Raw genomic sequence first — 13,166 nt, 5'->3', positions numbered from 1 at the left:
ATTAAGGAAAAACCCCATACAATCAATGAGATCAATGTTTAATGACACCCCAGCACAAATATATTAAAACATATAATACAAAGACAATGTACCTTTATTTTTAGTACAAATGATTTTTAAAAAGTTATGTCAGATTTGATTAATTTTTTTAAATGCTCACCATGAATGTACTTTACAACAGGGGGAGATAACCCATGTCGAGACAAGGTTACGAGCACCTCAGCTGCACTCTTTCGCCACGGTACGTTCTGCGGAGGACACACACTGGTGATAGCACTGAACAGCAGACTGAGGTCATCTTTTCGAGCCAGTTCTTCAGCAGGAGAAACATGGTTACAAAGCCGTACCAAAACCTGAAGAAAAAAAATATAATTGTTTTTGTTTTAAATATTGCACTTATGTAAAATAAATCCAAAAATGTTTATGCTTTAAAAAAAAAATGGTTTTGGGTTTCTAGAGGTACCTTTTTTTTTTCATTTTAATTAGAAACCATTATATATGTTAATTTCCCCTCCCTCCCCCCCCCCCCCCCATTAAAATATTATTTAACAGGTCATTTTAAATATAAACTGTCACATGAAAGACCTGTGTGATGTTAGACATCAAGAAACAGTCTATTTAGCTAGAATAGACAGTCATGGATTCTACAATACCAGGGATAGTTCTGAGTATGCAAAAATATTTCGCCAAATTGTCTATTATAACTTTAAAAGTTACAGAAATCAACATTTATTTTCTAAAAAATGTCTTATATGAAATTAGAAAGAAATGTTTTATTTAATGACGCACTCAAAACATTTTATTTACGGTTATATGGTGTCAGACATATGGTTAAGGACCATACAGATATTGAGAGAAGAAACCTGTTGTTGCCACTTCACGGGCTACTCTTTTCAATTAGCAGCAAGGGATCTTTTATATGCACCATCCCACAGACAGGGTAGTACATACCATGGCCTTTGATATACTAGTCGTGGTGCACTGGCTAAAACGAGAAATAGCCCAATGGGGCCACCGACGGGGATCGATCTCACACCGACCGTGCATCGAGCGAGCACTGTACCACTGGGCTACATCTCGCCCCTATATGAAATTATTTTGCCAAACTAAAATAAAATTTGCCAACTGCTTTCATAATTCGCAACTGGCAAATATGGCATCAAAGGAAAGCTATGACATATGCTTAAATTTGTTATTGGTGTAAATATTTTTAATGACATAAATAAAGCAATGTTTTCAATTTGCCTGTTTATTAAGTAATTAACTAACTTAAATCAAATGGGTTTTAAGTGGAAAATGGATTGCATAACAGGTGAGAAGTCAGATTAACACAGGAACAAAAAAAAGAAGAAAGAATTTCTTTACCTGAACAAATACCTTCTGCAGCAAGACCCGCCGTTCTGTTGTTGTGAACTCACAACCCTCCCCCACTGTTTCGTCTCCAGGAATCAGGGGAAGATCAAAAAACAGGTAGAGACACTTGACAAGTGTGGATGGCAGTGATGCGGCGGTCATACAGTCAATCAGTGCCTGGTCGCCAACCGACAGCAAGTTGATGGTGCTCAGCAGAGTCCAGCCATTACTGTTGTCCTCGCTAGATTCAATCTCCAAAAACCTTACGATGGCACAGCTGGCTGCCTCTGTAAATCATAATAATATAAATATAATATACAGTGAAACCTTGCAAAACTGGACTTTCTGTAAATCAGAATTCCCCCCAAACCAGACAGTTTTCACAGTCCTTTTTTAAAAATCGGTACAGAAATTAACCTCTCTAAACTGGATACCTCTTAAAACCGGTCATTTTATTTGGTCCCGAGGGTGTCTGGTTTAGAGGGGTTTCACTGTACTTGATTTTGTATTAATCAATCTCCAGAAACCATAGGATAGCACAACTTGCTTTCTCTGTAAATGAGAATAATATAATTATAATATACATCATTTTGTATTAATCAATGGCACAGCTGGCTCCCTTTGTAAATCATAATAATGTGAATATAGTATGTAGTGCTTCATTTGTGACTGTTATTTACCCAAAATTGACCCCAAAAAATTGAGAGAAAAGCATGGTCATATAATTACACACTTACATAGTTTGAAACACACACTAATCAAGTTTTTAACATCATCCATTTCCCAAAATGATTTAACTTTCTGTATTTTATCAAAGAATAACTCTTCTGGATTTGTCCTAAATTTGTGACTGCTATTAATTAATAAATTTTTAAAAAGGAAAAAAACCCCATACTCATATAATTACAAACAACACAAGTTATGAAGTTCAAAATAGAAACTAATGAAGTTTTATGTGTCCTTATTACCATCCATTTTTGAAAATGACGTTACTTCCTATATTTTATCAAAGGATAACTCTCAGTTATCCTTCTGGCAGCTTCTATTATCTTTCAACTTCTTTTACTATCCATCTCCACATCCCAGTCCTTGTCTCTCCATCTGTGCTACATACCTGTCATTTCTTTCAGTGTGTTCAGCAGTAATTTTCAAGTGTCAAATGAAATAGCATACAGAATGCTAATATAAACAAAGTTACCTGTAGACTGATTGGATGCCCGTCGTCTTATTTCTGTGACCATCAGTTTCGACACATGACTACAAAACTGAAGGATGTCGCCCCACTTTTCTGTCATCTCATTGGCGGGAGCATTTTCAAACACCTGCAAACAAAGTAACTGTCATTTAATAAAGTCTGAATTTGTTTTATACGATTCTGTGGACACATTCTCCGATTGGGTTTTCAAAATCTTGATCAGTGATATTTCTAATCAATTGAACATTTATCAGTAACTAGTGTTTAATGTTTTAAAATTGTGTAGTTATCTATGAAACCTGCATAACGAATCATGATGCCATACTGAACAAAATGTTCCGTGTGTTCTTTCACATCCCAACCAATGCCCTATGACTGGCATGTCAGGGTTGAAAATTAGCGGTCGCTATTGGCTAATTGCGACTAAGACAAAGTGCTTACCGCGTACAGTTTTTTGTTAATCCTTATAATTGTTATAAAAACAAAAACCAAAAACAAACGAAACGAAATTTGAAGGCACAAGCTACTAGTACTCAGTAACTTAAGTTTGATTGAAACAATATTTATTGCCGTCTAAATACTAGTTCAAAACGGTTTGTGATTGGCTAACAGGCCAAAAATAAAATTAAAATTATGAAACATCTGAACATAGCCCAGTCCGAATTTTTTCACTTCCACATTTTTAATATACTGTGATAATGCATGTTTACTTCCGTTGGTAACACGTGTAGACTCTGTCCGATGAACTTATCGCTAGCACATGCGAAGGAAAACAGCATAAAACTTTTTGTGTTTTGTAGTTTGTTCCATGACAGGAGGGAGAAGTGCTTTGTTACTACTAGCCTCGTCCATCGGAAACTAATGTGGTATAGTTGAACGAGACTACTTTTTTTTTTTTGTCGGCCTTTATAAAAAGTTTATTTTCGTGTGGAATATATTCTCACAAATTTCATTCACACGCGAAAAACGTGAAAATAAATTCCACGCGAAAATAAAGTATTATACAGTAGTTAAAAAAGAAATACAGATACTGAATCGAATGTGACAAAACACACCATGTCAATGATCTAGCAGCAGAAAATCTAGAATATGTTCTATATTTTGACAGCGCCAACATAATGAATAAAAAAAAAAACCCCACATAAAAACATTAATTTATTAAGTTTTAAACCCATACCGTCTCAAATAACATTTTATTGGGGGTAAAAGTGCAGTGTAAATTAAAACAGAAATTCTTAACAAATTACCATCAAATTACATAGGTTAAATTTTTTGTGATACAAGTTTTAAGGCAATTGATGAAACATCCAAGGTAATCTGAATGACACAATCATAATATATGATAAGGACCGTATCTGCACAAAGCAGAGTCGAATGGGCATTTAGCAAAATAGTTGTTGATTCCATGGATCTCTATCTAGGAGAACAGCCACTCCAAAGGAAATCATTTGCTGGGAAATTCACCCCTCTTGTATCACAACAAAGTTTATTCCATCCCTCTTGCATCACCACAAAGAGGACTGCCATTCCCAGACTGGTTTACTAAAGCATGCACAGTTCTACATTTAGTCTGTTTCTACTGCATTATCTGGAAAATGAGATTTAATATGTTTAATTTAATGGTACTTTGTAAAGGAACATGTTTATTTATACTGGATTTCTTTTTCAATTTTTTTTTTTAATTTCAGTTGGTATGAGTTTAAAACTTAACAACATGTTATTATATCAATTTTTACTTTATTCATTATGAAGTTAAATGTCAATTCATTGGTTTTCTTTAACACAAACGGTTATTATTCAACAAAAAAACACTATAGTTTTAATTTTACCTGTGTAGTTAATTTCCAATGTGATAATTGGAGGGCTAGTTGAATTTGAGAAGGGCCAGTAAGATTTTTCTGCTGGCGACCTTGATTTTCATGTTAATTTTTAACCCTGTATCAAATATCACAGAATGTGCTGTTCAGTCTGTGGAAAAGTGCATATAAAATACCTCTTGTTGTTTTCTCTTTACAGGGGCGGATTATGCTTTAGGTAAGGGGGGGGTTCTGAAACTATATGTACATGTTTATAATTTGAAATTATAAATTTTACGTGGACATCAATTTAGATCTACGTGGTGGGGCGTTTTGTTTTTTTTTAGCTGGGGAGGGGAGGTTCGTGCAAATGGAAAAAAAAACCATAATCCGCCCCTGCTTTAGATTCAGGGCTTATAAAGTAACGAATTGCTGTTGTAGGTTACAGGGCTCGCCGACAACACTTTTGCAATAAAAGTCACTGCTGTCTGTAAAGCTCCTCAACGATAGCATGTATACACAATTTTGTATATTTGAAATAAATTTCAAATAACAAAATAACATTTCAGTCATGTTTCTTTATGCAAAGTCACTTTAAAAACATATTTCCCACAGGGAAGCTCAAAACTGTCAATGGTGGGCAGTGATATATTCCTAAATTTGAGTCCTATCAAATGTCTGACAGCCAATGATTAATAGATCAATATGCTCTACTAGTGTTGTCAAACAAAACAAACTTTAACAATGAATATACATTTTGTTTTCAAAATCTTTATAAGCAATATTTCTAATCAACTGAAAATGTATTATCATTAGCAATTAGTTTAATGTTTTAAAACTGTATAGCAATCTCTGAAACCTGCATAGCGAATTGTGATGTGGTTCCAGGGTTAGCTCTGCCACTTGACAAATTCGCCAATTGTGAATTTTAGGAACAATTTGCGAATTTTATTTTAATTTGGCCAAAAAAAAATCATACAATAATTGATATTTGCTGAAAAATACCTGAGTTTTGCATTTTTACACTTAATTTTGCCAAATGTTTTGCACCCCCAGAGCTAGCCCTGGGTTCCTTGACAAAATGGTCCCTGTATGTACGAGAACCTCTCCTGCAGACACCTACCTTACAGAACAGAGGTAGCATGGTGTACAGCTTGTCTTCCTGATCCTTCTGTGTGGCTTTAGGAGCAGGGTGTCGGAATTCTGCAAACAGCTTGCGAAGGTGCATCAGCCCCAGGGAATTGTCCTGAACGTGGGACTGTCTCGCGTCTGACCCCGACCTCATCCCCACCAGCTTCTTCATGAAACTCATCTTTATAGCTGCAACAAAGAAACAATTTCTTTTCTGGAATTACGAAACAAAACAGAAAACGGAGTGCTCATTACATTATTTAGATTTTTAATGGGAAAAAATGAAAAGTATAATTTGAATCATTCATGGGTGGGATTCGATGTAGCTCAATGGTAGTGTCCTCACCTGAGGCTTGATGGCTGCAGGAATACATCAAGTGACAGCAACAGGTTTTCTTTCACATTAATCTAACAACAATATTAACATCTGTTCTGTTCAGACATGTCAACTGTGAACAGGTAAATAAATTCCATAAGTCAGTAGTAGGTTTTTGCTGGCTTGCTGCCATTACTGCCTCCTGCTTTTCACCAGGAGTGGGTCCAAAGGCACCCCCCACCTATTTTTTGTCAAACAATATATAGTACAGAATATACATTAAAAAAATGCAAACTTATCCTGTCCACCTGTCAAGGACCTTTATAAATTCTGTTTTTAAAAATCAAAGGGTTTTGGGCCCTCTCTATTAACAAATCCTGGATCCACTTCATTGCTCTCTATAGGTCTTGGACACTAACGTAAAAATTATTTAACACAACTTCTGCAATTGCCTATGGAAATCGAATATTGCTGTGGAGTTTTTAATTCTACATGACACATTTTTGGCGTTGGACTATATTTGACTTTTATTACGATCGAATATTTCTTGCCGCGGACATTTTCTTAATTGCAGGGGTTGTTAACGTGCATATTCAGAGCAAGCTGTTGTAGCACATGCCTGCCTTGGGTGCAGGTTCTGGCTAATACAAAACATACTCTCAGTAGGTAGGGTATATCTGTCCAAAATTTTGGAATGGAAGCATAAAATTAAATCATGTTAATGGTTTTGGTGGAATCCTTAAAAAAAAAAACAAGTTCAATGTCTGACTGTCTACTTTATATGTAGTTTCCCAACTTTCAAGGATAATAAACTGTAACTCCTGTATTTTTATTAGTAGATGGCAGACGGCAATTTTTGGCTGATACTGCCATCAACTTTTCATGCTTCCAATTATAGATCAGGGCTCGTACTGTCGGTAGCCAAATTAGCCAATGGCTTATTTTAAAAAAAATGGCTAATAAAATATTCAAGTGGATATAAATTTGGCTAAGCCATTTTGTATCTTCTGATGTGAACAAACTGTTACAAAATCTATCCGACACGTCAAACATAATAATAATACCAAATATTCAATTAGCGTAATAGCGATTTCACGACCTCCAGAATACAGCATAGGCCTAATGAAGTTTGCTTATTTTAATAATCATGATTATTAATTTTAACGGCATGCATTCAACATGTATGCAATCAAAGTCTGTAACTTGTTATTTTAACTTTGTAAAGTCTTTGAACCAAAGTTATAAAAACAGACCGACAATGCGTATCAATTTGAATACACATGCCTGTTCAGCGCCGAAAGACATGTAGGCTATCCAAAGGGCTGAGTTCAGCCAGACTGAGCGAAAACAAAATGTTCGCTAGACTGATTTGTGTGCTTCATGTTAAACCTAATGGACACGATGGATACCAATCAAATAGTTTGCGAACATTAGGAAGAACGTTCGTTGGCTGAACTGAGAACAACTCTCGGCAAGAATATACGTCACGTTTCAGAGTCAGCTGACACCCACGTGTCAAGATACATTGCTGCGGACATTAACCTTCTGACTACTGCAGGCGAAATATCTCGCCCGACGTCACGTCAGTCGATATACTGTACACTGTATACAGTGCATTCCCCAATTCATATTTCCCGCCGTTTTGCACATGACACTCACCGGAAACGGAAATATAATTAAAGAAAAAAGATTTTTTTTCAAAATGGTGGTTTTTGTTTTGATTTTTTCAATTGAAAATACCTTGAAATTTTGAGTTCAAAAAGTGGTTTTCGGCAAGTATTTTCGCTTTACAACAATGGCGGCACGTCGCGGTAATTTTCAGGGATCGATAGCTGATTGTAACAGCTAATTTAATAATAAATTTGATCGTTTTACCAACAACGAAAATTACCAAATATTGCAATATGAATCGTAGTTCGGGTTTAAAAAAAAATTCTGGTCAGAAAACCACTGTTATCGGGAATAATGGACATAAATACTGGACAGCTGGCCACAAATGCCTGTAAGTAAACGCAACTTTTTCGATTTTTTGCCTAATTTTAACCACCATTAGCCGATCTAAAACAATAAAAATTACAAAAAAAGACACGAAAATAATACTTACCGATTCATATATGAACTTTATTTCATGTATTTATGAAACATTTGAGTGAATATATGTGAGTAAAAATTATAAACTTGTACCCACTCAACGTGGTTTTTGTTAAAAATTAATCCAGTAGTCTAAAGGTTAAACAATAGAGTACACAGGAGTAAATCTTGATGTAAATTTGTAGAAAAACAATAGTTGTTCGCATCAATAAATACCTAACTGTAGTTTCGGTTATTTCTTTGTTTTTGTTAATTTCGTACCAATGGTCGAGAGCACACATGCAGATCGCAATCGTGGGAAATGAACATGCGGTATTTATACAAAATTTAATTGCAGTTAAATGTACACTGAATAAAATTTGTTTACAACAATCATATTTGTTAGGTATAGGGTATAGATTTGTGAGACTGTGAGGTGAAATTTAATAAGTTAGCTGGATTTTAAAAAGACCGTAAATTTTAATTTTATTAAGGGTTTTGGGGGTGTTTTTTTATTTTATAAATGGAATATACTGCGAAGTCATCATTCTTAGCCTAGGTATTTTACAAGCAGAAATCACAAGCATTTAACACGATGCTGAAATCAACAGCAACAACATGGCACAAATTATGAAATGGTTAGGGGTGGGGAATTGATGGGTTATTTTTTTTAAAAGTCAACAAAACAAAAAAGCAATTGAAACTAACAAAAAGTTAGCTATTTTAAGATATAATGAGCTCTATATTAAAAAAAAACCCTCAAATATTTATTTGAGGAAAAAAAGGAAGAAAAAGAAACAAAAATTCCATAAACATTCACCCACCCTCATATTTCTGTATGTTTGTTAATTTAATGTCATAGGCCTTAGAAGTTGGGGTGGGTGTACGGGATACTGGCTTCCAACTCTGTAGATAAGTGCATCACACACACACCACTGAAAAATCAAACTTCAAAGTAATATATTAACTGCCCCTACCCCCATTGCTGTCTTTGATTTTGATCAGGTAATACTGTTTTGTGATTCAGATTTATTCCAGTTTGTACACAATTAGCTGAAAAAGATGCATTTTCATATTCATATATAAATACTCGTTACAATTTTGGCTAGCATTTTCAATATGGTTAATACAAATTCCATTTGGCTAATATTTTGGCTACAAGTAGTTTTGATCCTGGGTGAGCCTTGATAGATCTCACTGCATTCAGCAGATATGGCCAATTACTTTTCTCACACTGTCTCCTATTGTTAAAGATAATGAACACCTTGGAATTATACTCTAAAATGTTAAAACATAATGTTGTAAAAACAATAAAATGGAATACGATTAAGTGGATGGAAATATTTCCCATTCAAATAGAATTTAGAAGTTTTTTCGGCAAGACTTCCGAACGTTCCAGCATTCAGGCTTAGGTTTAGGGTTAGTGATAGTACATGTATTAGCATACATGCTGGGACGTTCGGAAGTCTTTCCATTTTTCGAATCCATCTTCCACATTTCAGCCTTTTGCACCAGTCTGATATTCAGGAATACATGCTTTCAGTTACTTAAAAAATATTTTATTTATCTATTCAACAAAGCACATAAATAAAAGCTAGTTCGCGGAACTCTTGCAATGACGTTCATTCAATATTAAGCCGCAACAATTACGTAGGAACGACTGATGTGAAAAAATCATGTTCTCCGATTCATCATTCTATGTTGTTGACAAGACAAACGTCAAACCTGACAAGCACTATCGATCTGTTTTCGCAACACAACTGGTTACATATTTTCACTGGCACTTACCTATGCACTATTCACATCTAATTTTATCATTTTAAATTATCTTTACTTAATATCGAAGGAATAAGATTCATTTTGCCTAAAATTCTTGTGAATAATCTCAATATTCAGATTCACTTCCGCGCATGTTCAGTCTATCGATAGATGTCGCTAAATTTCCTCTTCCGCCGGGAACTTCAAAGCTAAATATTCTACAGGGAAATGCCAAAGTAGGGCCTACTGTTAGACCAATCCAGGCGCATATGTGCAAAAATGTATACCGGGTGTGTCTAGACTGTAGTAAGCGAATTTTCTAGGGGGGGTCGAGACACGCTGCCGCGAAAACAATTTATTATTATTTTTTTTTTTAAAAGAAAGAAAATTCGCTTGAGCAAGGGGGGTTTCGACCCACTCACCCCGTGGCACACCCACCTTTCCGAACTGGACGGTATCGAGGCTGTATACAAAGTGGGCCCACCGATGGGGGGACCGGGGGGCATGATCGACAGTATCGAGGCTGTATACAAAGTGGGGGGAGGGGGGCATGATCGACAGTTGTCATGAGCGTCGTTAGTAGCTTCGTAGGAGTTGTGAATCTCAAGCGACTAACGTACATATTTAAAATGACTACGAAAAACGGTCTTCTAAAGTTTACATCGGAATGGTTTAAATAGGTTGTATGTTCTGAGTTTAGAATCATTGTTTTGAATAGTATCTGACCAGAATTTTATATATTTCGACTCGAGTTCTTGTTTCAATTTACGTGTATCTCTGTGAGGGTATAAAGAGCCTTGGTTGTCCCATATTTGACTAAAGCCAAAATTGATCCACATCATTTTTATATAAAATGACCAGTTTAAATTAGATGAGTTATTATAATAATATGATTCCAAGTACGCCTTATGCACGATTGTCGAACAATCATGTGTTCCCAATCTAAACCAGTATTTTGCTGCAAGTAATAAGAAGTGGGTGCTGACTAAGTTCACCGCGTATAGCATCATGAGCGCTTCTTTTGTTAACACCAAGTAGGTATTTATAGAATTTTATTTGAACACTTTCGAATGGAGTATTGTCACATATTTTTGAAAGTACAACGGTCTACTCCTTTGAGATAATAGGGGCTCCAAACCTCACAGCAATACATTAAAATGGGCCAAATTAAGCACTGAAATAACTTTAAGGCTGTCGATATATTGTTTCTAACATCAATTTGTTTGAGTTTAAAGATGGCTTTGGTAGCCCGATCACAAAGTCACATGCGCTCTTAAAATTACCGGAGGCAGTAAACAATATACCTAAGTAACAATAAGACTGAACAATGTTAATAGCAATTGTATCGTATGTAAAACAACATGCTGTTTGCGTTGTTTGTTTTGAAGAATTTAGAAGATAACATCATGTTTACATGAAGATCAGTTTGAAGTAAACATATAGCCTATCTGTATCAAGGGGTCCAACCTAAACCGTATGACACGTGCTTGAACTTCGTATACCACTACCAAAATGGCGGATAAATCTCGCTTCGATACACAACGGTGAGTACATTTTGTCTTACAGCTGCTTGCTAAATGCCTTTCCAATTAAAATAATATTGCGATACGGCTCTAAAATGAATATTCTATCCATCTGTTTATGTAAATCTTGATTTTATTTCAAACGAAAAAAAGCTATTGAAGAAAAACCTCGTCGTTTTGACGGTCAAAACAAACATGATCAAAATTTGTGGTGTTATTTTAACGAAACAAGTTATATTTATATACTTTGAAAGTGTCATGATGAAAGCTTGTACACCCTGGGAGTTAAATGATTCAAATACGTTTTGGAAAGCCATTTTATAATTATTCATCCAAGACATTTGTTATAGTTTAGGCACATCTTCGTCTGCTCCCCCGGGTTTAAGCCAATATTACGTTTACTTCAAAAAATTATATTTGAATTTGTACCCCTAAAATATCGTGATTATATATTTCAACTTTTTTTTTCTTCAGTAATGGGAATATACTAGAAGAGGCCAGTTAAGTTAGGCTTTTACCAATCACGAAAGAGGAAAGTTGTTTCCCGTCTTGACACCTAGGAGATCCAGTTCTGGCAAAAGGCTGTATAATCGTCGTACCTCAGACTTTACAAACTGCACAAATGAATGTGCTTCCTTAGTCGAGTTAAGAAAGCATTTTCCATATCAACACATATAGATGTAAATCCTACATCCAACAAGGAATTTCCAACATCACCACAGCGGAGATCAACACGAAAGAAAGGAGAACAACGATTTAGGAAGAGGTTGTCATTCGCATTTCAGTGTAAATGACAATGATGATAATCATACATTTCAAGTGTTAGATGAACTGTCCCTTGATGCAGACATGTATACTGATGATATAACAGAAACAATGTCACTCTTCAGAAGCAGTGTTCAAAATGGCCTCCCTCCAACAAAACCCCCCAAAAACCCCAACAACAACAACAACAACATTTCCTATGTATTATTTAAAGATACGCTAAAATGGCACTGTCACGGTAATTCATCCTGCATGAGGTATTCTGACGCCAACGAGGGCTTGCTTTGGACAAGGAAATTTGTTTTGGAGGTCAGTTTATCAGATTCATGAGAGGGTTTTCTCACCGGGATATATCCTGGACCACCGCAAGGAGTTCAGCCTGCACGTGCCAACTACAAGGTGGATGAAGGAAATACATTTCCTTCAGTATGACTTGGAATCAAGGACAATATGCTCCTGTGTTCAGATGTTATATGCAATTAAATTGTACACATAAACTAAGTTTCAACTATTCAAATGCGTTGTTATTTCTAAACAAAACCCCACCCAAATCACCCAAGTATTGTTCGAGACCTGTGAATGTTTATATATAATTGGTTATGATTTGATTACATGTACATTTATATTCAAAGGCAGCCTGAATAGTCTATTTATCCTGCTCGTGTTATATCACTGACACTATGTGATACCACTGGTAGCAGTAATGAAACATTTAGGTTATCACACCCCAAATAAAAAACATATCAGAGGTTTTGGATTGGATAAAAACGCATTGCGATGCAGTATTTTTAATGTGACGTCACAATTGTAAATCCTAATTTTTCTCTGTTCAGCTTGAAAAATTAAAAACAAAATTTAGTAGAATGGTAACAGAAATGTAATGGAAATCCCCTCATTTATGAAATAAGTTTCTCAATTCGTGACGGTTGACTGTCTTACTTATATCACTCACGTTAGTTAATTTTCAAAACGTCACGTAAGATTAAAGCCCATGTCTTAACTGACGAGAGTGAAATAAATACAATAATCAACCGTAACTCGTTGTGGAACTGTTATGTACACAATACAACTACGTCATATTGTCATTAAAGTTTGTCTAAACGCATCTAAAAACACCCAGCTGTAGGTCAAGGGTCAGAGTCAAGGTCACAGTGACTTAATCGAGATACACGGCATGTATCTATATACTAGGATTGGTGTTTTAGGTGTCCAGTGGGGGACTAATAACACACTAATACTACATGGCATTATAATGTCGA

At 35.5% G+C, this 13,166-nt stretch overlaps 1 protein-coding gene and 1 long non-coding RNA gene across 4 annotated transcripts in view; one reads left to right on the top strand and one right to left on the bottom strand.

The window, feature by feature from the left end:
- The window catches only part of LOC121378313 (WD repeat and FYVE domain-containing protein 3-like), a 106,948-nt gene extending 97,179 nt beyond the window's left edge, over window positions 1-9,769 (bottom strand). For all 3 annotated transcript variants that reach the window (XM_041506423.1, XM_041506422.1, XM_041506424.1), the window contains exons 1-5: window positions 9,650-9,769; window positions 5,468-5,664; window positions 2,552-2,675; window positions 1,366-1,640; window positions 161-353 (exon numbers count right to left, since the gene is read on the bottom strand). In XM_041506423.1, the coding sequence (XP_041362357.1) occupies window positions 161-353; window positions 1,366-1,640; window positions 2,552-2,675; window positions 5,468-5,656 (781 nt within the window). In that variant the 5' untranslated portion in view covers window positions 5,657-5,664; window positions 9,650-9,769. The remainder of the gene's footprint in view (window positions 1-160; window positions 354-1,365; window positions 1,641-2,551; window positions 2,676-5,467; window positions 5,665-9,649) is intronic.
- A 1,272-nt stretch (window positions 9,770-11,041) lies between these two features.
- LOC121378221 lies at window positions 11,042-12,418 on the top strand. Its single transcript, XR_005958688.1, has 2 exons — window positions 11,042-11,163; window positions 11,617-12,418. It is a non-coding gene; the product is annotated as an uncharacterized LOC121378221 (long non-coding RNA).
- Window positions 12,419-13,166: the final 748 nt, after the last annotated feature.

The sequence above is a fragment of the Gigantopelta aegis genome, chromosome 8 (genome assembly GCF_016097555.1).
Source record: "Gigantopelta aegis isolate Gae_Host chromosome 8, Gae_host_genome, whole genome shotgun sequence".
Classification (NCBI taxonomy): Eukaryota; Metazoa; Mollusca; class Gastropoda; order Neomphalida; family Peltospiridae; genus Gigantopelta; species Gigantopelta aegis.
The sequence above is the reverse complement of the archived record's forward strand: the minus strand, read 5'-3'. Positions and strand labels throughout refer to the sequence as shown.